A 24,391-nucleotide genomic window follows, 5' to 3' on the forward strand; every position below is an offset into this window, starting at 1 on the left:
TCACTTATGAATGTTATTAGTGACGCAGTGTACTATCAAGCCCGATACGAATGACAATCATCAGAAACGGGCATTGTACTAAAGCCCGTCAAAGATGACTACATCTCTAACGGGCTTTACTTCTACGCCTGTCAGAGATGAGGTCGGCCAAAAAATACGCGTCATTAAAATACTTCCCAAATAAAAATTGGTATTAATTTGTAAAATTCATATAATTGACAAATGGCTTTCTCACATATAGTTTAAAATTGTATTAATTTGTAAAAATCATATCATTAAGGCACCGATCGATACAACACACATCATTACTTATATCGATTTGCAAATTACATTACACAAAGAGTTCATTTACAAGGACATGCCTTCTGAATGGTCTGAACAAGCATATGCAACATCATCTAGGGGATCATCGTCAAGGTTTATCTGAGGTTTGACATGAAGGTTCTTGTTGTATTCTTCTTCATCAACGACGTTGTCAACCCCAACAATTTTTCGCTTGCCATCCCTAACCACATGAAGCTCCTTGTTTGCGGGGTCTTTTATGTAGAAAATTCGTTCAACCTGCTTTGCTAGGACGAATGGTTCATCAGCGTATCCAACCTTGGCCAGATCGACTAACGTGAATCTTTCCTTGTCTACTTTGACACCAATGCGGATATTCACCCAACTGAAATGAAACAAAATGATTTTCAAGTTAATGTAGTTCAGTTCTCATATTTGCTCAATGCGGCCATAGTATGTATTCAATCCAGCTTGATCATAATATGCATCTATACAGAGTCCACTGTTTTGCATTGTGCTTTTCTCATCTTGTCCGACGGAGTAAAATGTGTAACCATTGATATCGTACCCTTCTCATGTGTCCACATCCCAACCCAACATGTGCCCCTTGCCGACCTTTGTACTATCTCACTTTCACCATCGATCGATCGTGTGATACAATTCTTGAACCATTTATTGAAGTGGGTACTATGTTCTCTATTGATCCACATATCTGATCGACCCATATTCTCCTGTTGGATTTTCACTAAATGCTCATTAAAGTATGGGGTCACTTCATCCATATGTTACAGAACAACAAAATGATCATGCGCATACAAAGCTTGATAGGGAACAATTCATTTTCTGCCTATTGTGTCAACACCTAACAACCTTCCCTTATGACGAGACACTGGAACTCCGATAGGATCAACATCAGACATGTAATCGACACAGAACTCAATAGCCTCCTCGGTTGTGTGCTACTTGTTCTAAGCAAAGCTAAGCATGGCCTAGGCCTAACTCTACATTAATTACCCCGGTATAAAATAAATTAGATAAATAATGACATCATAATAGGTCAAGCCCAGGAAATAAATACAATAAATAACTTGAATAAATATTGCAAGTCTGAATAAATAAAGCGAGAACTTTATAAAAGAAATAGGAGAAATATGATCAAGATGAATGCCACTTGCCTTGTTATGTCCCTTGAGATACCTCTGCGATGACTTCGAAGTAAATCGGCGCGTCGACGGGCTCTGAATCTAAACGACAAAGCACAAAAATAAATAAAACAGACTTAAACTCTTCTCAAACAGCACAATATTATATTTTTATGGATTCTAGGCATTTTTATGGATATAATGAAATTTTAATGGACTAAACAGAGACTAGATGAATTAGTTATGAATTTTAGAAGTTTTCTGCAATTGTTAACTAAACAGAAAAGTCCTACATAGATTTAATGTGCAATAAATGAGGCGGATGACGTCAGCATAGGGAAGGGTCGACGCCAACAGGTGGGAGCCACCTGACAGTGAGAGGAGAGGACTGACAGGTGGTCCTCAGCCCAAAGGAGAGAGGGGGAGGCCCGCTGGCTGACCCATGGGCCCGAGGGGGAAGAGTGAGAGGGAGGCGGCGGGGACACTGGCTTGTGGGCCCTTGTGGGCCTGCTGAGAGGGAGAGAGGATGCTGGCTTGCGGTGGGCCCCACCGACCAGGGAGAGAAAACAGGGGAAGGGTAGGAGCGGCACGACGGCACGACTCGGCCGGAGGAGGTGGCGGTGATGGTGGCGCGATGCCTAGACGACAATAAAGGAGATGGCGTCGAGGGCAACGGCGAGTCGGCGATGAGGAGGCAGGGACGGTGATGGCAATCGGCGATGACGATCGGTGGCGAGCGGCGAGATCGGCACCGACGGTGCACAGCAAACGGGAGGAAGGTGGCGGCGGCGTCTCCGAGGGGGTTATATGGCGGGGGTTGTTGGTGTCCATGCCATGCATGACTCGGCAGCAGTTGGCGGTGGCAGATTCAGCAGCGGCGCGCGGAGGAGGTGTGGGAGCACACGGGAAGGAGAGGGGGAGCTGGGCCGAGAGCGGCAGGCCGGCCCAGAGGGAGAGAAAGAAGAGGGAGAGTAGGCCAGGGAGAGAGAGATTTGGGTTGCGGCCCAAATCAAAAGAAAGAATGAAAGAAAGAAAGTAAAAGGGAAAAAGAAAAAGGAGGAAAAAGCTCACCTTGTCAAATTTTAATTTGATTTATAGAGAAAAATTTTATCCTCTGCAATTCAAATTCAAATTTTGTTAATAATTTCTCTGTTCCAAGATATTTTAGAATATTCTGGTGAAGTTAAATTTAATTAAATTAATTCTTTTGATGGATTTTTCCTGAGTTAATTAAGCCAATTATTATAAGATAATTTCTTTAGTGATTTAGACTTAGAATAGAAACTCAGGGTGTATAGAGCAGCTCTACTGACATAGAGCAGCACGTAGAGCTGAGAGCCTGAGAGGCCTAGCACGCGGTGTCCTGCCGCTCAGGTGGTACCACATCTAAAAAGTCTCATAAACAAATCACATATTCATTAATCAATAATTAGTTATTTATTCCAAAGAACAATACGTGATAAATATATAAATATATAAATATAGTATGTGGTACAACCATTCCTATGATTACCTATAGAGCATATCAGTGACAAAACAATACTTATGTAAATATAGCTATGCATAATAATATATAAATACAATATATGATACAATCATCTTTATTATTACCTATAGGGCATATCAGTGACAACTAGAACTTTGGATTTGACCGGTCGATGCAGGCAAGCCCCAAGGATATTTGGGTGCAACAACTAAATACGGCTAGTTTGTAAACTCCGGAAGTGTGCACGCTGAGAATTTCGCAGCGTTTCCATCTCCGACGTGAACCGCTCCATGGCCGCCCTGGGCAGCACGACTGGCACGGCCACAGCATGCTCCCCTGTGCTGTTCTTGACGGCGATCATGTAGCTCACCCCGAACCACGCGTGCGACGGCCCGCCATACACCGGCTCGCCCCACCCAAAGTCCACACGGTGGAAGCCGACGAGCCGGACGTCGGAGAGCAACAACAGGTTCGCCATGGCCAGAGGCGGCCGCCCACGCAGCACCAGCGTGTCTGCCACTGACCGGACGTACTCGGTGGTCATCGTCTTCTTCGCCTCACGCAACAGCTCGACGACGTCGCCGAGCGAGCTGCGGCGCAGGGCCTCGGCGGGCGTCGTCACCGACAACGGCACGCCTGCGTTCCCGTAGTAGCCACGGGGCAGGCGAAGCTCGCCGTTCTTCTTGATGCTGACGATGATCGCCAACCGGGCGTCCTCGCCGGCGGGGATCTCGAGCGCCTTGGAGCGTGCGCGCCAGATGAACGCCGCAAGCACCTCAAAGGTCGTCGCGCGGTTGCCGCGGCCACGGAGGTGCGGCGGGAGAGCACCCTTGAGCGCGGCGACATCGGCGGCGCTGAAAGAGAAGGTGCGCATGAGCATGTCTCCGAGGGCCACTGCCGGCGCCGGGGTCACGGCGACGTCGTCGTACTCGGGGAGCCGGAACTCCGGCTTGGGAGGCTTGCGCGCATCGAGGAGCTCACGGCACCACACCGACGAGACGGCCGGTTCACAGCCACCGCGTGCGAGGTCGGCGACGGCGTCCATGAACTGCACGATACCCGACGCGTCACACATGACGTGGTTGAGGCGTATCCCGAGGACGAATCCTCCGCATAGGAGACGGGTCACCTGGCCATGGTTTCACAAGATCGAGGTCAAGTCAACGCACGCGGGCATGCTGCGGCATGCCTGCCACCACTGTCGCTGCATGGATGAGCTGATACGGTGAAGCTTGCTTACCTGGATCAGCAGCAATGGCGTGCCGAGCACGCCGGCAGAGCCCTCCACGTCGAAGAGAAGCTGATCCATGCACGGGAACGGCGCCCTTAGCCCGGCGGCCTCGAGGTCGGCAACGAGGAGGTCAGCATCGGCCTCGATGAACAGAACGCCCTCGCCGGTGCAGTCGACGACGAGCTTACGGTCTTCAACCTCCCTGAGCCGCCCAGCGAACGGGTAGTACGGCACCAGCGCCGCGGCGAGCGCCCGGCGAATGGTGTCCACGGGGTCAGCTCGCCCGGCACGGTAGACGAAGACGGTGGGGACCTGCCACCGCAGTGTCTCCTGATCGTCCAAGTCGGAGAGGCGCTTCGTCTCGCGGGGCGTCGGCGCGGCGGGGGCAATGAGCTCCGGCGCGCGCCGCCTCACGGGGAACGACAGCGCCATGGATGGGTTGCTTGCAACGTAGTATATGTTCTTGCTTGGTTTTCTGTCTGCCGTGTGTGCTTTATATAAAGATGCTAAAATTTTAGGGATGAGAACTGTCCAAAATAATTTTATTCTATGCTCATCACGCATATAGCAATGTAAGAAAAGAGACTATAACATTCTCGATTTTATCAAATCTCAATGCAACTAGTCAATATTTTGTTTATTTTCAAATACAAATATTACTTACATTCACAAACTCCAGTACAATGGTCATTCAGATATGAATTTATTTTGGGATAAGTTAAGTTATAGTGGTAAAAGTGATCATGTTATGGATTTTGGAACGGAAGTAGTAGAAATCATTTCTACAACCATACTTGCGCCCTGTTTGGCTACTTATCCAAATTTCCTTATTTTTCGTACGCACTTTTCCCAAACTGTTAACCGGTATATTTTTTACGAAAATTTTCTATTGGAAATTTGCTTTAAAAAATCATATTAATCTAGTTTATGTTTATATAATTAATAATTAATTAATTATATACTAAACTATTACTATGTTTTTCGCACCGGGTAATTAACCTTATCTCTCAGTGCCGAACACGGCCTTATTCTTCAAAGCAGAATTAAAAATTGATAAGAAAAATACATATATTGATGTTACCAGAATGCTAGAAACTATCAAAAATTTCATTATTGGAATAAAATTTCGAAAACATGGTATACAAGTAGGTCCATCTGTATATTATGAATTTACAGCAAATATAGAACTATTAGTGCATATTCATATTATAAATTAACTAATCTATATATTTTCTAACGATGACATATCATTAACATTGGTTCATATTTTATTACTGAGTTTTATTTTATACCACCGCTAAACCTACCACTTTAGACCGGGTAAATGGTTTGAACCACCCAAGCAATTTGCAGTACACATCAGCTTGTCTAAATCGGTGGTTTCATTTGTGTACGGTTCATATATTTGGCAAATGGGAGGTTATGTATGGCTAGAAAAGATGTTTAAACGGTAGCAATAATAAATTTATATATTCCAGTGAAAAGATATATTTAAGGGTGGTCTGAATTGAAACTCGAATAATAACGAGGAATAGAAGCATATAAGGAATGCGATTTCCATCCAGATATAAGGATTACGAGGATACGATGAATCTCAACATAAGCTTTTGTAGATTCATGATCCATATGTCATTATATTATTGAATAGAGATAGTATTTTTTAATATCCGTGTAAATATCTAAAATGCTTGAGGATAGAAGGTTGCACCTCTAAAAATTCTATCGGACGGATTAGGGATGGCAATTTGGGTACGGGTACCAGGTACCCGATGGGGACGGGTACGATATGATTTTTTACCCGTGGGTAGTACCCGACCCGAATCGACGCGGGTACAGGTACGTGTATTTTTTTCGCACCTGCGGGTAACCCGTCGGGTACCCGAACATGCCACATATTGAATTTTGTCCAAAAACTTATTATGTTATTCATGTAATAATATTTATGATGTACTCACTTTTAGAAAAAACTTTGATATAACCTATGTCAAACTTTTGATGTGTGATGCAATATTGAATGGTTGAATCTGAACATCAGATAATGTGTCATGTATTGTTACTATCGCTATGATTAGTTTGTTGTATTTATTGGAATATTTTATTATGAGCAATATATTGTATTTGCTGAACTTTTCGTGTGTGATGCAATATTGTATTATAAGCAGTATATTTAGTCTGTTGTATATGTTGGAATGATTATTTTGATGTGCTTTTGACATGTGAAATGATAGACCCGACAGGTACCCGGTACTCGCCCAGTATCCGACGGGTACGGGTATTAGATTTTACCAATGGACATTGGTACAGGTAGGGAATTCTACCCACAGCCTTCAAGTTGATGGGCGGGTAGTTTCTCTACCCGTACCAAACCCGATCCATTGCCTTTCCTAGGACGGATCGAGTTTTTGTAAGTGTTTAATATTTTAAATTAAGATTGGTCAAACTTTTAATCACCTCACCTTTTTTGTTTTGTCCGTGGAAGTCATAAAGGTTGTCTCGGAGCATCAAGGATATTATACATATCATGTACATGTGGACTGTCCTAACCTAATCGAGAACTGCAAATCGTTGGATTAATTAATTAATAACTATGGAAGAGTCTTTTTATCTAGAGAAAATTATGGATAAGTCTAGTCCACGGCGTGTGACCATGTGAGCACGTGGTTTCTCCTGAAAAAAGTCGCCATGCACGTGGTTTTTTTGCCTCCATTTGCTTTCTTCCCCTGGTTGTCGCCATGCAGGCCACTAGATTCGTTGGTGCCCTCGCTGGCCGCTGGATCTATTCATGCCTCAGTGATTGCTGCTTCTCGTGGTGCCTCGCTGGTTCTCTCCCTCTTTTGTCTCTGCACCACTATTGATTATGTCACATCCTAAGTTTTGCTCTAACGTAATAAATCATCGTGTTTTCGTTTTCAGTCATCGTGTTTTCGTTTTTAGTCGTGTCGAATTCGAGTAGCTGGACGTACAATTGAAATTTTAGAAAAATCAGATTAAAAATTCACTGAATAAAAGTCGTTCAAACTTTAACGGAAGTCGCTAACCCGTTTGTTTAGTTTTTCTTCTTAGTTGTAGGCTTTCGCTTCGTGGCCAAAAGGCGCACCCTGCCCCTCCCCCTGCCCTGTTCAGATATGTTGATTTAATCGAGAAAGGATCGGCCTCTATGTTCAGATATGTTGATTTTCTACTTTAAGAAAGAAAATGATTACCAACAATTTTGCAACTCATTGAGAGAAACCACGATTATGCATAATACGACCAATCATAGATGAGATCTTTGTTACAAATATGATAATTTTAGTTTTTTAATCAACTAAAATAAATTTATACTTTACGGCAGGGATGGACATGGGTCGATCATTTAGTTGAAAGAGTTGTCCATAGAATACTAGATGTGAACCGGTCCTCTGTGACCATTGCTAGTATATAGTCATTCATCATGTATCATTTGTAATAATTGGTTATAGATCTTAGTATGACAAAAAGGTAAAATGTTTATACTACGATAAGTTCATAGAGAGGGCTATTTGATAATAAAAACAGTAGAATTACTTCCTGTCGATGATCAATATATATATGGGACTGGCAAGGTGTAAAGATCGATGGTTAAGATGAAGACACAGGGTTACCAGGTTCAGGCTATCGGTATACGAGATAATACCCTACTCCTATTTGATTCGAATGTGTACAGATTAACTAGAGAATAGCTGATCTGAATATCAAGTGTCGTCCCCCACGAAGGGTGCCCCTGTCCCCCTTATATAGTGAGAAATATGGCTTACATATGTAATAGAGTCCTAATCTAATAAGACTAAAATATATGGATATGGTTTGGTTTGGTGTAGGCGGCATGCAATCCGGATATTATCTAACACCTAACCGATCTAGTACAGATATAATTGGTTTCATATTCGGTACCTCCTACCATATGTATATGTATAGTCTACGGATACCCCTAGTATAGGTATTCCACACTTTCTATAAAGTTAAAAAAATCTATTTTATAAATAGAAAATGATCACCTTTCATATACAAAGCTTTTAAAAAGTTAACACTTTGTCTGTTCCTTTCAAAGTTTATCTAGATTTATCTATCTATTTATGTATATATATTTATTAGCATACGTATATATCTATCCAATATCAAAAAGTCTTATAACGAAATAGAGTAATGCCGTTTAACCATTAAAACATGAACAATTTTACCATTCTTGAGAAGGTACCAAGAGGTACCACTATTTTCTATGTAAAATTTGGTACCTCTTGGTATCTTAGATTCTAGAAGGTATTAAATTTTACATATAAAACAGTGATACCTCCTAAAAAAACTCCTAAAACAGATATGTAAAATTCGAGAAATTATCTAGGCAAAAGAGCGCAAGTCAAACTCCGACCCCAATCGTACCATTCGATTTCCATTCCACACGCTTCCATTACCTGGAAACAACCCTTCCGCGCCTCCTCCCTCCCGACCCGCCGCGGGCCCCACCACCCCTCGGGATTTCCCAACGGAATCCACCCGCCCCCCTCTCCTCCTCGTCGGCGCCGCGCCGGCGGCCACCGGGCCGTTGCCCCTAGGATTTCCACCACCCTCGGCGCAAGGCGGAGGCGGGACCTGGGTCGCTAGGTAGGGAGGGAGCGATGGATGGGTGGGCGGCGACGGCCGCGTACACGGCCACGGCGCTGGCGTGCGCCGCGGCGGCGACGCTGGTGACGCTGCGGCTCGTCTACCGCCACCTCCTCCACTACGCCGAGCCCACCCACCAGCGCTTCATCCTCCGCATCATCCTCATGGTCCCGGTAGGTTGGTCACGCTCCCTGACCTCCCAATCCAGCCTCCGCCCGAATCCCGATCCCCCTCCTGTCGTTCCGTTCCCCATGCAGCAGCCACTCAGCTCCAGCGTTCTTAGGCGCCGTTTTTTTTTTTGATTTTATTGCGGGTTTAGCTTGTGGTACCTTTGATTTGAGGGGTGCGCGTCTGGATTCCTGGGCAATCTCGCGGTGGCGTGTGAGGCGGAGATACTGCTTGCTGCGTTGTGGTTTAGTAAAATTCTACAGTTAATCTGATCTGGTGGAGGGTTGCGAGGATCGCTGATCGCGTCGTGGTGGTTGTGCCTCTACCTGTTGCCCGCTTCTGAATATGTTCGTTTGGCCCAATTGTTCTGTGAGAGTGCGAGTGATTGTGAATCTATGAGTTGAATGGGAGTATTATTAGTGAGTAATCATCTGTGCAGCTAAGTTATGACATTTGGCATACAAGTTGCCTGTATGGGTTTCTGATTCCATAATTCAGTCAAGGCCTCATGGGTCCAGCTGTGATTGAAGTTGTTTGTCTGTTGGTCAGTTTGATCAGTGTGGGTGATTTCTGATGGTTGTGGATCTGAAAGAAAACAAATACTCGTTTATTGTTAATCTCAAAGCGAATTTTACGAACAATGTGTTTGTAGTTAATGAAATTACGAATTGTTAGGTAATATACAGTCTGCAGTTATAGCATAGCTGAATTCTGTGCAATAAATGCAATACTTTCTGTTTCACATATATGCATTTTAATACTGGTAGTGGAACTGCATATACTTCTTATAATGCCCAGAATATGCATTATTTTCTAGTGATGCTTCTATCACACTTTGAATCCTGTATGATTTGGACATGTGGCCCATGGAATCTAAGATAAATACTTGCATTAGAAAGTTTGCTTCTCAATATTCTCTTATTAGTGTGGAGTTTAGCTGTTCAGTTTTTTACACTGTATTTATGCATGTTCTCAACCATTTTATCTCAGTAACAATGGGTGAATACATTATTGTGCAGGTTTATGCTGTGATGTCATTTCTTTCCCTTGTACTACCTGGTAGTGCAATCTACTTCAACTCCATCCGCGAAATGTAAGTTTAAATGTTAACAACCCTTACTTTAGAATGCTGTACGTTGTGCCAATATACTTGATATAGGTGCAGATACTTGCTTATTTATATCTTGACACTTCATACACTGCATGTAGTTTCATGGATCACAATGATTAATATAAAAAAGATAACAAAAAATACAAACCATTAGGTGCCAGCATTGCTCGCTATTGACAAAAAGCTTTCCATGTTACAAAGTTGGAAAGGCACTATATTTTAGACATTTTACTGATATCAACACCCCGCCTTTTTTTGCTGAAGTTTCAGGGCAGATTACTGTTTTTAATCCTAACGCAGTTGCTGCGTAAAGTTATTTTGTGCATATGTTATTTTGCTTAATGAAGTGCAGTATGTTATTTTGCATCAAATATTATTTCTATTACTAGTTCATTCCAGTTGGTGATCCAGCATTTATTCAGACATTCAGTAACAACACTTGTTGGATTATTATGCTTAGCCTGTGTTATGCATGAAATGATGAAATACAATCACTCATCACTTTTTTTCATTTTTCTTAACCAACTTTGTTGTCCATTACTGTTCATTTTATACCGGATCAAACCTAATTTTCTAAATACATTTATCTGGTTGTTGCTTAGCTTTGTTGTATCTTGGTGTTTCGTACATGAATATGGACATTATTTAGTTTTGTGGGAATCAAAACTACATAAACCTTATTAAAAAAGGATTAACAGATTGCTGTAACAAAGATTAAAGCACCTCAGCATATTTTACATACTCTACACAGTCATGAGCATATACGTGTCACTTATGCTACGGTTTTAGAAGGATTGAACAGTTACTTTAATTATTTTTGGACATAAATGACTGTTACTTTATGGTACATTATTTATCTTGTGTAGCACTGTCATGGTCGGCATTGTGTATAGCCGACGCAAGAAGGAGTTGGGCTCAGTTGCAGAGTCCGGATCGGCTGGGGCAGTCCCAGCCGGACACAAGTAGATTAGTAATTAAATTAGTTAGATTAGGTTTGTTAGGATTGTTAGTTTAATTATCTCTAGTTCACGTGTGTAAGCCTATTTAAGGGGCAACCATAGATCATAATTGAATCAAGCAGAATTAATCTACCAATCTCATCACCAATTTCTCTATTCTCTCATCTCCTTCTGATTGTTCTTGTCGTCAGCCACGGAACGGCAGGCTGCGAGGCTGCCGAAGCCAAGGCCGCCGATTACTCATCGCTATCCTATCAGATCGTACGCTGGGGCTCATAACAACTTGGTATCAGAGCTCATGGCGCCAGAAGATGCTTCCTCAAACGTGCAGCCCCTTCTCGAGCCTACTGATCTGATAGCCAAGTTGCAAGATCAGATGTCGCAAGTTCTCGCCGGCATCTCGCTGTTAGCTTCGAAGCATGACTTGGCTGATCTCAGCCGAACTTTAGCAGTGGCTACATCACACATAATTTCACTGGAACAGCTTCAGGCATCATTGTCGGCAACGCCACCCCCAAGCGCACCTCGTCTGGGCGGCGGTGGTATACTGGGGACGCCCATGGCAATGGGCCAGCAGCCACCACACGAGGCGGGTAGCACAGCCGGTGTTCCTCGTTTTTACAAATTGGAGTTCCCAAAATATGACGGCAAGGAGGACCCATTGAACTGGTTCAATCACTGCGAACAATTTTTTCGCGGTCAGAAGACGCCGGTCACAGATCGTGTTTGGTTGGCGACCTACCATCTCACCGGAGATGCACAAGAGAGCGCCGACGTGGGAGGAATCCAAAGACCTCTACCATGGCCAATTCGGTCCGCCAATTCATCGTAACTCACTTGGCGAGCTCAAGCGGCTATCACAATCGTCTACGGTGGCGGCATACCAAACTAGATTTTTGGCGCTAGCTAGCTGGACGTCCGAGGCTCTCTCCGATCAACAGCAAATTCGGCTCTTCACGGCGGGACTCCGAGACGACTTGGCGATCGACGTCGAGCTTCACTAGCCGGCTGATCTACAAGAAGCAATGAGCTTGGCTCGAGCCTACGAGCGCAAGGCACTCAAGGTGGGCAGCGGTGGCTGTCAGGCCTCGCGCCAACCCTTCCGCATGAACCCAACGCCTCCATCTCCAACGACCACGTCAATAGTAGGGGGAGATGGCACGACCGAGGCGCACCCGCGCCAATTTCGTCGGTTGTCGCCGGTTGAATTGGCTGAACGTCGTCGCCAGGGGCTCTGCTATAACTGCGACGAGAAGTTCGTCCGCGGCCACAAGTGTGTTTGGCTGTTCTACATCGAGTACGACGAGTCCGCCACCGACGACGAAGCACCGGACACCCTGGACGATACAGCAATGGAACCACGTGTCTTCCTGAATGCGATCGCCGGCGTCAACGGCACGAACACCATGCGCCTGCCGGTGACCATTGGGGGCCAACGAGTGGTCGCCTTAGTGGACTCGGGATCGACGCACAACTTCATCAATACACAATTGGCACGCCACCTTAGCTGCCCGATTGTTCCAGTGCGCCAGGATCTTCGCGTCGTGCTCGCCAACGGCGACTGATTGGCGAGCCCGAGTCGTTGCTATGGCCTGAACCTCACTATCGATGGTGAACGTTTTGTGGTGGATTGCTTCGCACTGGATTATAATTGAATCAAGCAGAATTAATCTACCAATCTCATCTCCAATTTCTCTATTCTCTCGTCTCCGTCTGATTGTTCTTGTCGTCAGCCACAGAACGGCGGGCTGCCAGGCCGCCGATTACTCATCGCTATCCTATCAGATCGTACGCTGGGATTCGTAACAAGCACTTTTGCAGAATTTCATTGGTTAATCTTCTTGTTGATTCATCCATAAGACCACAAAGGTTTCACTTATTAATTAGATGTAGTATTTGAAAAATTCCCGAAAAAGCATGGACAGCGCAATTTTCAGAAGCTTCTCTATATTTTCTTGAACTTCCATTAAATTTGTATGTTGGTTTAATTAGCATCAAATCTGCAAATGATAGAAACACCAATACACTCACAATATGAGGTGATTTATCTGGTATCGTGTTTATTGTGGCAGTAAAATTAGTAATCCTCCCTGTTTTATTTTGTTATTGCTATGGTTTTTAGACACTGTAAGCAAATTTCAACATTAAACTGCTGTACTAATTTTTGTTGAATTGTGTTTCAGCTATGATGCATGGGTCATCTACAATTTCTTTTCACTCTGCTTGGCATGGGTAGGAGGTCCCGGCGCCGTGGTAGTAAGTTTGAGTGGCCGATATTTGAAACCGTCATGGTTCATGATGACTTGCTGTTTTTCAGCTATTCCTTTAGATGGGTGAGTAATACCACTGATTTTTCTAGATAAATTCTACACTTTCATGTTTGAAATTGCACATGACCACTATCTAATGAATTTTATTAGTATAACTGTGTAAGTTCCAATGATTGAGTTTACCATGTTTGCTACAGGCGATTTATACGGAGATGCAAACAAGGTTGTCTACAGTTTGTGATCCTCAAGCCAATATTGGTAGTTATAACCTTCATTCTTTATGCCAAAGGAAAATATGAAGATGGAAATTTCAGTGTCAACCAATCCTATCTATACATAACAATCATCTATACAATTTCATACTCGATGGCACTGTTTGCTCTAGCATTGTTCTATGCAGCATGTAGAGATCTGCTCCAGCCATATAATCCTGTACCAAAATTTATCATTATCAAATCAGTGGTGTTCCTTACCTACTGGCAGGTAAAGTGGAGTTATTAGGATTATGTTTTTTTTCTTTTTTTGTTTCTCTGTATCTTTTCTCGGAATCACAGGACAGATCAAAATCCTATGTAGAATTGCGTTTATTGAAACAAAGTTATTTCCATCATAGAACCCTCTTTTTACTTGATGAGCAGAAGTTTATTAACAATTTGAAGCTTTTCTGACAGGGTGTCCTGGTTTTCCTTGCTGCGAAATCTGGATTCATAAAAAATGCTGAAAAAGCTGCCTATCTCCAAAATTTTGTGCTTTGTGTTGAGATGCTCATAGCAGCTATTGGGCATCGTTTTGCCTTCTCATACAAGGAGTATGCTGGTTCCAATGCCCGTCCATTTGGTGGATTCAGGGGAAGCCTTCTTCATGCTCTGAAATTCAATGACTTCTATCATGATACTGTCCACCAGGTAAACAAGATATCACAGTCTCACATCCCCTACTCTGCTCTTCACGTGATGAAGAGTCCTCAAGTCACAGTTACTCTATTTGCATGAAGTGCTTTCATCTTGTTCTTAATCATGAAGGTTCCTTTCTCCTTGCAGTTTGCACCAACGTATCATGAATATGTGCTCTACAGTAACGAGGAAGAGGATGAACCAACAAAATATAGCTCTGGCAGTGTTGTGTCAACAGGACAGGACATACAGCTGGCAGAGGTCTCTGTAATAGACTCAAAAGCTCCGTTGGCATCAATAATCCTAACACATGAGGGAGGTAAAACCATGCCCTCCCATGGCAGTGAACAAATGGTTACCCCTGCAGAACAGTACGACCTCTCAAGCTTGGTTGATGTAGAGTTGTCCAATTACCCTTCCGAGGTCCCTTCCATTCCTGATGCAAGGAACCAATGACCTTGTGTGATGTATATTCGTCAGATGTAAATGGGTAGAGCTTACGGGTTGTTCGTAGATTACACTGTAAAGGCGTCATTGTATTGTTTCTGCCAATTTTTTCCTGTTCAAATGAGCTAAACTGATAGATTAATTGATGGCGTCAAGTAAGTTTGTAATATAGGGAGAAGAGAATGTAGTAACATGTTTCAGTTTTGCTGTTGCTGATGAAGCAGTTGTCTTCTCAAATGTTGTGTATCGATGTTCCCCTGTTATGTCAGAGTGGGTTGCCTGACCTGACAAGAGGCAGATTAATGCATTAAGTAATTTCCTCATTCTTGAAGTGCTTTTGCCCCCATGACAGGATTAGCGCAGTAGAAACAAGATTAAACCAGCAGCTGCAATTAAGAAATTACTGATTATCGGACAAAGCAAAATATTACCATCCCAGCACCCAAACGAGGCCAATGCACATGCGATAGCAATCAGGAATTCAGGATCAAAATGGTTAGGCTTCATGACAGCTACCACTGCCAAGGTCATCATCGCTGCAAAGCAATGTCTCAAACAGGCAGAGATTTCATCTTCAGAGATGGACCATTTCAACTTTGGAGATGATCCTTCTTTTGCAGGGAACCTTCAGATATTACATCACACGTTACGGTATAGAGCATTATATTCTCACAGACACACCAAGCTGACTACGTTAAGTCCTTCATGAATCCATTACTGGATGTTTACATCTTCTACAAAGATATGGGCACAACTCTTAAGTCTATAAATTACTTCCTTTCTACGCGCATCATACAATACAAAACAAAGGAAACCATTCTTCGGTAGCTCATCTGAAGCAGGCCAGCTTAACCTCATTCATCATCAGTTCCGAAGGATCCATTCCAGAAGCTTTCATCTGATACACCACCCTGGTGGCCTCTCTGTACATTCCACCGCGAGCATATGCCATGGCCATGGCACTCCAGCACACCGCGTCAGGCGTGCCACCAATAGCATCGAATGCCCTGGCTGCATCTTCAAGCTGCCCTTGCTTCGCGTACATGTGGAGCAACCCTGACCCGACGAACTGGTTCATGTCCAGGCCACGCTTGATGGCATCAGCATGCACCTGCTGCCCGTAGCACCCTTTGCCCTTCGCCTCCGCGCACACTGCAAGGATGCTTGACAGGGAGAAGCTGCTCCTGAGAATGCCAGAGGAGGCCATGTCCCTGAAGATATCAATGGCATCATCCAGACAGCCGTCATGGTGGGATGCTTTGATCAAGCTAGTCCAAGCTGCCTCAGGTACAGGTTCTTCGGATGAGCTCCTCATCATCTGAAGAACATGCCTTGCACTACTTTGTTGCCTACAGTGGCAGTACAGCTGCAGTAGCGAGCTTCCAACATCACCACAAACTCCATTTTTCTTGACAAGAAAGGCATGAACCTGCTCACCGAAGTCCAATTCGTCCACCCGAGCACATGAACGGAGCACTGCCACAATGGCATGGGTGTAGTGATCGCCAGTGAGCCCCTGCACTTGGTGACACATCTGGGCGAACAGCCGTAACGCGTCATGATGGAAGCATCCATCGGAGTAGGCCGACACCATGGTCGCCCAGGTGATGCCGTTCTTCACGGGCATTTCGTCGAACACCTGGCGCGCAGTCCCGGTGTCGCCGCACGCTGCATAAGCGAGCACCAGCCGGTTGGCAAGAGGCAAAGGGAGGCCGGAGACGGCGAGGCTTCCGGCAATGTGCGCGTGCACGGAGGCGACCTCGGCGGCGTCGGCGCAGTCCCTGAGGAGGGAGACGTAGACGTCCTCGTCGGGCGGGAGCCGGAGCGCGTCCAGCAGGCGGAGCACATCGCCAGCGCCGGACAAGGACGGAGATTCCCTCCATGCCGTCACTGGCCTCTTGCCTCTGTCACTGTGGCGCGTGGCGGGGCCGTCGTCGTCGTCGTGGGAGGTGGTGGTGGGGACCGGGAGATTCGGACGCGGATGAAGGGGCGGTGGTGGTGGTGGTTTCCGCAGGGCTGGCAGCTGCAGCGCGGCCCCGACGGCGGCGACACGACGGCGGTGGCGGGGTGAGAGGCGCGGAGCCGCCGTGATGGAGGTGGCGGTGGCGCTGAACGGCTTGGCGACGGAGCAACGCGCCATCGGGCGGCGTGTTACGTTACGACCCGACCTCCCCGGTTAAAGATGTCCGGTTCCTCTCGGCGCATCCGGGCTCCGGCCATGAGCCTTTACATGGTCTGGCATCAAAGTAAAATACAGTGGGCTCCATAAAATACAAGAAAAATAGAGTGCTATATCTTCATTTTTCATATAAGTGATATGTGTGTGTCATATTTTTTTAGTTTTTAAAATGCAAATGTCATGAAAGCACAGCGTGAGACACTTCAGGTAAAAAAACCAGATCAAACTGTAGCTGCCAAATAGACTCCACGTTAAACAAAACCACCTAGGCCCTGTTCGTTTGGGAGGAGGTAAAATAACTTATCTCGATACGGAAAACGTGGTAATAGATTAGTACATGATTAATTAATTATTAATTATTAAAAAATATAAAATAGATTAATATGATTTTTTTAAACAACTTTTCTATAGAAAATTTTTACAAAACATACATCTTTTAACAGTTCGGGAAGCGTACGCGCGAAAAACGAGAGGAGTTAGATACCTTATGTAGGGTGGCGAACGCAGCCCTAGATATATAATTTGTACCAGTATCAATAATTTAAAAAAGAGCAATTTTACCATTCTTGATAATGTACCAAGAGGTACCACTGTTTTCTATATAAAATTTGATACCTCATAGTACATAGAAAACAAAACAGTGATACCTCGTGTACCTCCTCAAGAATAAAAAAAATGCTCTTTAAAAAATGTTTTATGCCTAGTTTTATGGTTAGGAGGTACCGATCAAACTTGGTCAACTGTAATGAGGTCAAAATACAATTTTCCCTCAACTCTTAGTGGTATCTTATATAGGATTATGCTTTCGACATAAATTACACACAACGACATACCATCAATTAAACATATAATTGCTAGGTAAGCTAGCTTGAATGTTGATTCATCTGATGTGGCAGTTCATAATGAAACCAAGAGAGGACAGATAATATTACTTTTTTGTCTAGTTATAAAACTAGGGAGCTGTTACACTATGCCATCTCATTTCATTCATACGAGGTACCAAATGTGATACCTTAACGGTACCAAATATGATACTGCACTGATACCAGTTAATACTTAAATGGTACTAGGTGATATTTGGTTGGTACCAAACAATATAACGAAATCATTAAAGAAACATACGGGAAGAATGAGAGTGTGCGAGAGTAGTGAGCCGATGGCCATACCTCGGGGTACGCATGACCGTCAAGCTTCCTAGCTGCCTTGAGATCCGAGCCACCCAATAAGGAGACATCGCCAGCGCCGCCGATGCCACTGTGGTGGAGGAGTAGGCGGAGGCGTGAGAGAATCCCTCCTAGTGGCGATACCCCCATCCCAATGGGGCAGCGGCCACAGTGGACCGAGGTGCAGACTGCAGGAAGGGCTCGAGGATGGCCATCGTCAGGAACATGGAGATGAGGATGGCGGTGCCACTTACAGCCTGTTTGGAAACAAAAGGGGACGACGTCCAGAAAAATCATTTCGGTAGCAGTGACGTAGCTCAAATTACTACATAAATACTAGTACACGGATACCATCGATCTAGTAATTAACCAGCTAATGTAACTTGAACATAGATTGATCAAATTTAGAGGGGGACTGAACGTGAAATAATATTAAATTGAGATAATATATTACCGAAATTAATTTTCTTTGTTCATTTGATGAGTGAGGAATTACAAATGAAAAGTATTAACTTCCAGGCAAGATAAACGCATAGAAACGTTTAAGCTTTTAATCGTACGTTGCAACTGAACTTGCCCTGATTAATGAACCTCGGCATCAAGCTATCAAAGCACTGAACCTCGACACAACTCGCATCTTTTATATTCGATCAACTGCATGCAAACCCTCACCAAGATCGAAAGCGAACTAGTATGAACGATTGTGCCATGGCCGCCGCTCTCCAAGCTCTCTCCGCCGCCTCCTTCTTCCTCCTCCTCGTCGCTCGCGCGTGCACGGCCATGGCCTTGCCGTCCACCACGCTGCTGCAGGAGAAGTGCGAGCTCTACGCCGCCGGCGACCGGCCGAGCTACGGCTACTGCCTCAGGACGCTCCGGGCGGACAGGGCGAGCGCCACCGCCGACGAGCGCGGCCTCGCCGCGATAGCGATCCGGGCCGCCCGTGAGGCCGCCGCGTCGACGGCCGCCAAGATCGCCAGGCTGCAGGGCGCCGAGACGGTGCCCGCGCGGCGGGACGGCCTGGCGGCCTGCGCCGCGGAGTACACGGCCGCCGTGCGCCGCCTGGGGCGCGCCGGGAGGTACGCGGCGCGCGGCGGGGCGAGGGAGCTGCGGGAAGCGCAGACGCTGCTGGCGGAGGTGACGGGCGCGCCGGAGCGCTGCCAGGTCGCGTTCGAGGCAGCCGGCGGGCAGGGATCGCCGCTGGACGCGGCGGACCGAGAGCTCGACGTCGTCGTCGGGTTGGCCTCCGACATCCTGCCGGCGACGGCGAGGCCGACGGCGAACACTAGGGAGTGATGTGAGTTACGAATTTATATTACTTGTGTGAAACAGTGAAAGTATTACGTTACGTTACGGCTGAGTAATAAAATCATGCACAAAATTATACGGCAATATGCTAAGAATTGATGAAAGTTGCTATCTAGCTGGGGGATATTTTCAAGATTTTTTTTAGAGACGGATATTTTAGTCGGCCTCTATATCCAACTGGATATATGCAGCCATTTTATTTAATTTGGGAACTTAGCTTAAGTAGGAGACTTAGCCTCTTAAATACATATTTTAAAATTCATACTTCTATGCAGATTTGAATCTATGGCCTTGGGTACTTAAACCACTATAATCAGTAGACTACATACCCTTTCACAGAATATTTTTAAGATAAAAATCCAGCGAAGATCTTGTTAAGGAGGGAGCTCCGAGTTTTCCCTCCGGATTGTTTATTTGGTATCGTTAGTTTTTGAATATATGTTTAATTATTTATCGTATTTAAATTTTTTTAAATATGTAAAATTATAAGTTATTTTTAAAATTACTTTAATAATAAATAAAATTATAGCAAAATAATTTATAATATATAATTTTTTGGATATGTCGAATGATCAAACGGTTCAAAAATCAACGGACTCAAATGAAGAATATCGAAGGGAGTAATTTAAAACTCGGTTACATCAATATTCACTTTTTTGCATATTCCCATATTTCCTTTCCTGGACTGAACTCTTGGACGTTTCTTTTTGGGGTCATTGAGGCTCTCTGATTTAGGAGTGGGTACGTACGTTGGCAAATTTAGAGTAAATACGTGTTTGAAACAGCAAGGGCTACAATGGCCAAATAAGAGTGGTTGGCGAGTTAGGACCTAGGAGCAGGAAGGTTTGTTTTCAGCAGGTTTTTTATAATTTGATTCAAATTCATTCACTTATAATTTGGTACGAAAATACTTTAACCACAAAGTGTATATATATAGTTTTTGTATTCAAAGTTCTATGTATGAAAGTTTTCATCTATTTCATTTGATTTTTTTATTTGATGTTATTAAATTTTAAATATATGTTTGACCATTTCTCTTATTTAAAAATTATACAAATATGTAAAATTATAAGTCACTCTTAAAATTTTTTTAGCAATAAACTAAATTATAAGGAAAAATTTAATAATTATATAAGTTTTTGAATAAGACGTGTGGTTTTCAATAACGTTAAAAAACTGATGAAATTTATCATTCTTTTTTCCAACAATAGTTAATCAACAGGCTGAAAATGCGTAAGCTAGGAAAGGCCTAGCTAGGAAGCGTAAGAGCTGGTACAATAGCAGATTATAAATTAGCTATAAATATATTTTAAGAGAATCAAAGAGCAGAGAGAATAACAGTGGGCTACACGTTTGTAACCAGCTGTAGCATAAACTCTAAGACAAAATATGTGTATGATAGGTGGGACATGGTAGTATATGTTTTATAAATTATTATTGTATAAATTGATTATTAAATTGACTATATATAAATTAAAGCTAGTAATCAGCTATACTATTGAACTTCCTCTAAATATAAGCCCCAGAACCAAAAGGCCCAACAACGCTGGGCAATTTTCAAATCCGACCCAGCGCGAACACGTGTGGTTTCACCTGTTTTGGGTGACCATAATGCATGAGATTGCGTGGTATATACCAGTAAACCTACCCCTCGTTTAGTTGTCCAAGGGAATGTAAATTTTGTCGTTGAAAAGTTTGAATCTTGGCTTATTAGTTTTTTTATATAGAAGATTAATAGTTTAATATTTAGTTGAATATTTCTGAAATAAAAAAGATGTCAAGGGCGAAGGGTAAAATCTCATGTCAAAGAATTTGATAAAAAATGTTAATAAAAGTATAAATATTTTAGTTGAATGTTTCCCAAAAGTAGTCGCATGGGTCATTAGTGTGAAGCATAAGCAACATACAACGCCAACTGCCACCTGGTGACCAATATAGTTCTAATATTACTCTTTACTGTTCACTCTGCTTCACGGTATAAGACAGACTTTTTAGTTGTATTCATGTGGATGCTAATGAATATATATATATATAATATTTATTAATAGATAAACTTAGATAAGGCTGAAAAGTCTTACAAACGGAAGTAGCAGTGGGTCTCGCATGCATGCACACGAGGTCGGTGGACCGTCCAATATTTGTTCTATAAGTGTCCTCTTAGACGGAAAATTAAATTCCGATAGAGCGGGTATATGCTTTTTTTTGTGTTTTTCCTATTTTTACAAAATTAAAATTCCTCTAAAATAATTGAGCCCTTAGTTTTACTTATAGTGCTACTCGTGAAAACTACGGACCACCTACAAATCAGATAAAAGATTGTTTGCAAAAAAAAATGGGTGGTATTTTATCACGTATAAATTAAAATATATTCATTGCTCACTGAAACATGTTTCAACTATTAAATTGATGAAACAGAGTTAAATCACACTATGAAACATTTCTCGGTGGAGGGGTATAACACATTTAGTTTTTGAGGATGAATCATCGATCTTCAATGTTTCACCGTTGGAAAATATTTCAGCACTATGTCAAAAAAGTATTTCAATATATTAAAATATTAAAAAATAATTGGATAATGGATTGAATTATTTAGCTTTCACATATGAAAGCTCGTTTCTCGACAAATATCAATATGTTTATAAGAAATAAAAAAATAAAGGTATAAAACAACGCCAAGAAAACAGTGTAACATTTCAAAATAACATAGTGAAATATCACAAATATCATAAAGTACTTATTAAACTATTTAAACAATGTTGTAGGCAACACTAAAAAGATTTATTGCAATAAAACTAGAAAATAATATTTTCATAGGAATATAGTTATGAGATCTTGTTGTAAAATATTAACTATAACAGACGCAATGATATAAGAAGATTGTATATTGGAAAGATAGCTTAGGTGAAAAATATATTTAAAAATTTACTAATGTAGGATGTATAGTTGGTAGAGCAGAAAAGTGAGAGCGTAACAACCTATGCATATACTTTGTGCTTATCTAGGGGCGGAGCTAGAGTGTGCCTGAGGGTTCCCATGCACTTAGTTCAGAAAACTTTTTAGTTAGAGTTGATGTATTTTCAACTTATATAACATATGTGCCCCTCTCAATCTAATCTCAAACATCCGTAGCAGTCTAAACTTAGTTCAAAATACTAAACATAAGTGAGAGACACCTCTCTATTTTGTTGTAGCTCCGCTCATATGCTTATCCATAAAAGAGAAGTGACGTACTCATATACGAAAAGGAACAAAGGAGATACTATCATCCGATTTTTCACCTAAAATCGGACGTCCGTGTAAAAGCATTAATGTACAAATATTCTCTGTCCCGCCACGGTTTAGAGTGCAAAGCGAAAAACTTCTTGCAAAGGCGTACATTGGGAGGCTGTCACTCGCGGTGGTTTTCGTTGGCTACTTGTGGATTAGCGAACATTGCTCAGCGAACATGATGAACGTTTAAATGACACAGCATTATATATATTCCACGAAAGAATTTCAAATTTGTCCTAAACTACAGAAAAATACTACCTCTATCATAAGCATGTAATTTTAGTTAGACTGTATTTGTTATAAGTCGAAAGTAATATATTATAAAGAGAATAAATATACTAGTAAAGTAAAGCTAGTAGCCCTCTTCTTGTCTATTAACCCTTGTGGGTGTTCTATTTACTAAAGCTAGTAGCTCTCTTCTTGTCTATTAACCCTTGTGGGTGTTCTAAATCCGTAGCATGGCGACGGTGAGAGCGACGAGTGCAAAAACCGGCGACGTGTTCGACGCGCCCATCAACCGCGTTGCTCCTGCACGTACAGTACAAACACATGTGAGAACCCATACAGTTTAAATTATATTTATATTTAAATGCAAAACGTAAATTAAATTTGTTTCTAATTTATTTATGTTGTGGAATTACCCATTTGTTCTATATTATAAGATTTTATAAGTTTATCTAAATTCATCCATATATTAATATATATATTTTACATATATGTCTAAATTTATTAACACATTTTAAACTAGATAAGGTTATAATTCTTATAATATGCGACAAAGAAAATATTTAATTTCATCACAACCCAATCTACTGCAACAAAACATTAATGATGCAAATTAAAAACATCCGGTTTAATCTAAACTACTCGATCGACCGATGCCAAACTTGCAACCAAAAAGAAAAAAAAAAGTTGCTCACCGGACATCTGCGGCGGCGGTAGTCCGGCGGTGAAGGGATATTCCGGCGTCAGCGGCGGTAGCGGCTTGCCTGAATGCAATCAAATCACGCAGAGTACAGAGTCACAAACCTCTAATTACATTGGCTGATCAAATTAATTATGTACCTGCGCAAGAACGGGAGACGGAGATGAGGGCGGAGGCGTCGCCGAGGCAGGCGTTGGTGACGTTGACCATGGCGCGCACGGTGTCGAAGCCCGGGCCGACGAGCCGCGCGACGTTGCCGCGGAGGACGTGCATCAGGCAGCACGGCTGCTCGGCGACGGTGGCGTTGAGCTGCGCGCAGCACGGCGCCGGGACCGCGTCGGTGCGGTGCTCGATGAAGTCCAGGCACGACAGCATCCGCTGCATCGTCGGCACGCACGTCGCCGTCGCCGTCGCCGTTGTCTCCGCCGCCGCGGCGACGGCCAGGAGGAGGAAGAAGACGACGAAGATGGTGGCGAGCTTTGGCACGGCCATGGCGGCGGCGTGGTGGTGGGTTGGCATATGCATCGATCCGCGTAAGTGTAGTGTACGTTTCGCGCGACGACGACGTTGCAGGATCATTGGGAAAGTAGGCTGGTTGATCTTATTTGCAAGGGAGAGGACCGTTGGATTACGAAACAGTTTGGTCCGATCGGTGCAGCAATAAACGCAGCAGGTGTACGTGTCCATGCATGCAACGTCTGCAACCGGCACTAGACTTGGACTCATGCGTCTACCTATGGATGGCCATAAGGCCCGTGGCCGTGCCCAAGCACAACATGACATGATAGGGATCGGCCCGTGGCCTGGCCTGATAGTTGGTCGTGCCTAGGCTGATGTCTTGACACGAGTGGCCGGCCCAACACGGTCTGGTTCAATTAGTAGTGATAAAAAAAAATTATAAAGGACCTAAATTAGACTTAATTTAAGGCTTATCCTAAGA

The 24,391-nt window shown here is 43.4% G+C and overlaps 4 protein-coding genes and 1 pseudogene across 4 annotated transcripts; 2 read left to right on the top strand and 3 right to left on the bottom strand.

Moving 5' to 3' along the window:
• Positions 1-3,118: 3,118 nt before the first annotated feature.
• On the bottom strand, positions 3,119-4,585 carry LOC102722873 (benzyl alcohol O-benzoyltransferase-like). The gene is made up of 2 exons (XM_006657521.2): positions 4,151-4,585; positions 3,119-4,039 (listed from the first exon to the last, which is right to left on the bottom strand). The coding sequence occupies exons 1-2, from the start codon at positions 4,571-4,573 to the stop codon at positions 3,119-3,121; spliced, it is 1,344 nt and encodes a 447-aa protein (XP_006657584.2). The 5' UTR covers positions 4,574-4,585.
• Positions 4,586-8,639: 4,054 nt separating this feature from the next.
• LOC102714755 (transmembrane protein 184A-like) lies at positions 8,640-14,846 on the top strand. Its single transcript, XM_006658370.3, has 6 exons — positions 8,640-8,934; positions 9,949-10,022; positions 13,183-13,332; positions 13,467-13,752; positions 13,941-14,174; positions 14,310-14,846. Exons 1-6 carry the CDS (start codon positions 8,776-8,778, stop codon positions 14,616-14,618), a joined length of 1,212 nt encoding a protein of 403 aa, XP_006658433.2. The 5' UTR covers positions 8,640-8,775; the 3' UTR covers positions 14,619-14,846.
• A 258-nt stretch (positions 14,847-15,104) lies between these two features.
• On the bottom strand, positions 15,105-16,828 carry LOC102699321 (pentatricopeptide repeat-containing protein At4g18520, chloroplastic). The gene has a single exon (XM_040526154.1). It carries the CDS (start codon positions 16,747-16,749, stop codon positions 15,439-15,441), a length of 1,311 nt encoding a protein of 436 aa, XP_040382088.1. The 5' UTR covers positions 16,750-16,828; the 3' UTR covers positions 15,105-15,438.
• Positions 16,829-18,659: 1,831 nt separating this feature from the next.
• Positions 18,660-19,237, top strand: LOC121054913 (annotated as a pseudogene).
• A 3,734-nt stretch (positions 19,238-22,971) lies between these two features.
• LOC102715039 (non-specific lipid-transfer protein C6-like) lies at positions 22,972-23,943 on the bottom strand. The gene is made up of 3 exons (XM_006658371.3): positions 23,592-23,943; positions 23,447-23,515; positions 22,972-23,054 (listed from the first exon to the last, which is right to left on the bottom strand). Exons 1-3 carry the CDS (start codon positions 23,941-23,943, stop codon positions 22,972-22,974), a joined length of 504 nt encoding a protein of 167 aa, XP_006658434.2.
• Between the last annotated feature and the right edge of the window lie 448 nt (positions 23,944-24,391).

This window comes from Oryza brachyantha, chromosome 7, assembly GCF_000231095.2.
Source record: "Oryza brachyantha chromosome 7, ObraRS2, whole genome shotgun sequence".
Lineage (NCBI taxonomy): Eukaryota > Viridiplantae > Streptophyta > Magnoliopsida > Poales > Poaceae > Oryza > Oryza brachyantha.

Excerpts from the sequence above, each read along its gene's own strand:
- LOC102722873 (XM_006657521.2), bottom strand. The coding sequence starts at position 4,573 with ATGGCGCTGTCGTTCCCCGTGAGGCGGCGCGCGCCGGAGCTCATTGCC. Across the intron at positions 4,040-4,150 it reads CGCCATTGCTGCTGATCCAG|GTGACCCGTCTCCTATGCGG; the intron begins GTAAGCAAGCTT and ends AACCATGGCCAG.
- LOC102714755 (XM_006658370.3), top strand. The coding sequence starts at position 8,776 with ATGGATGGGTGGGCGGCGACGGCCGCGTACACGGCCACGGCGCTGGCG. Across the intron at positions 8,935-9,948 it reads GCATCATCCTCATGGTCCCG|GTTTATGCTGTGATGTCATT; the intron begins GTAGGTTGGTCA and ends ATTATTGTGCAG. Across the intron at positions 13,333-13,466 it reads TCAGCTATTCCTTTAGATGG|GCGATTTATACGGAGATGCA; the intron begins GTGAGTAATACC and ends TGTTTGCTACAG.
- LOC102699321 (XM_040526154.1), bottom strand. The coding sequence starts at position 16,749 with ATGGCGCGTTGCTCCGTCGCCAAGCCGTTCAGCGCCACCGCCACCTCC.
- LOC102715039 (XM_006658371.3), bottom strand. The coding sequence starts at position 23,943 with ATGGCCGTGCCAAAGCTCGCCACCATCTTCGTCGTCTTCTTCCTCCTC. Across the intron at positions 23,516-23,591 it reads CGTCTCCCGTTCTTGCGCAG|GCAAGCCGCTACCGCCGCTG; the intron begins GTACATAATTAA and ends GATTGCATTCAG. Across the intron at positions 23,055-23,446 it reads ACCGCCGCCGCAGATGTCCG|GAGCAACGCGGTTGATGGGC; the intron begins GTGAGCAACTTT and ends CTGTACGTGCAG.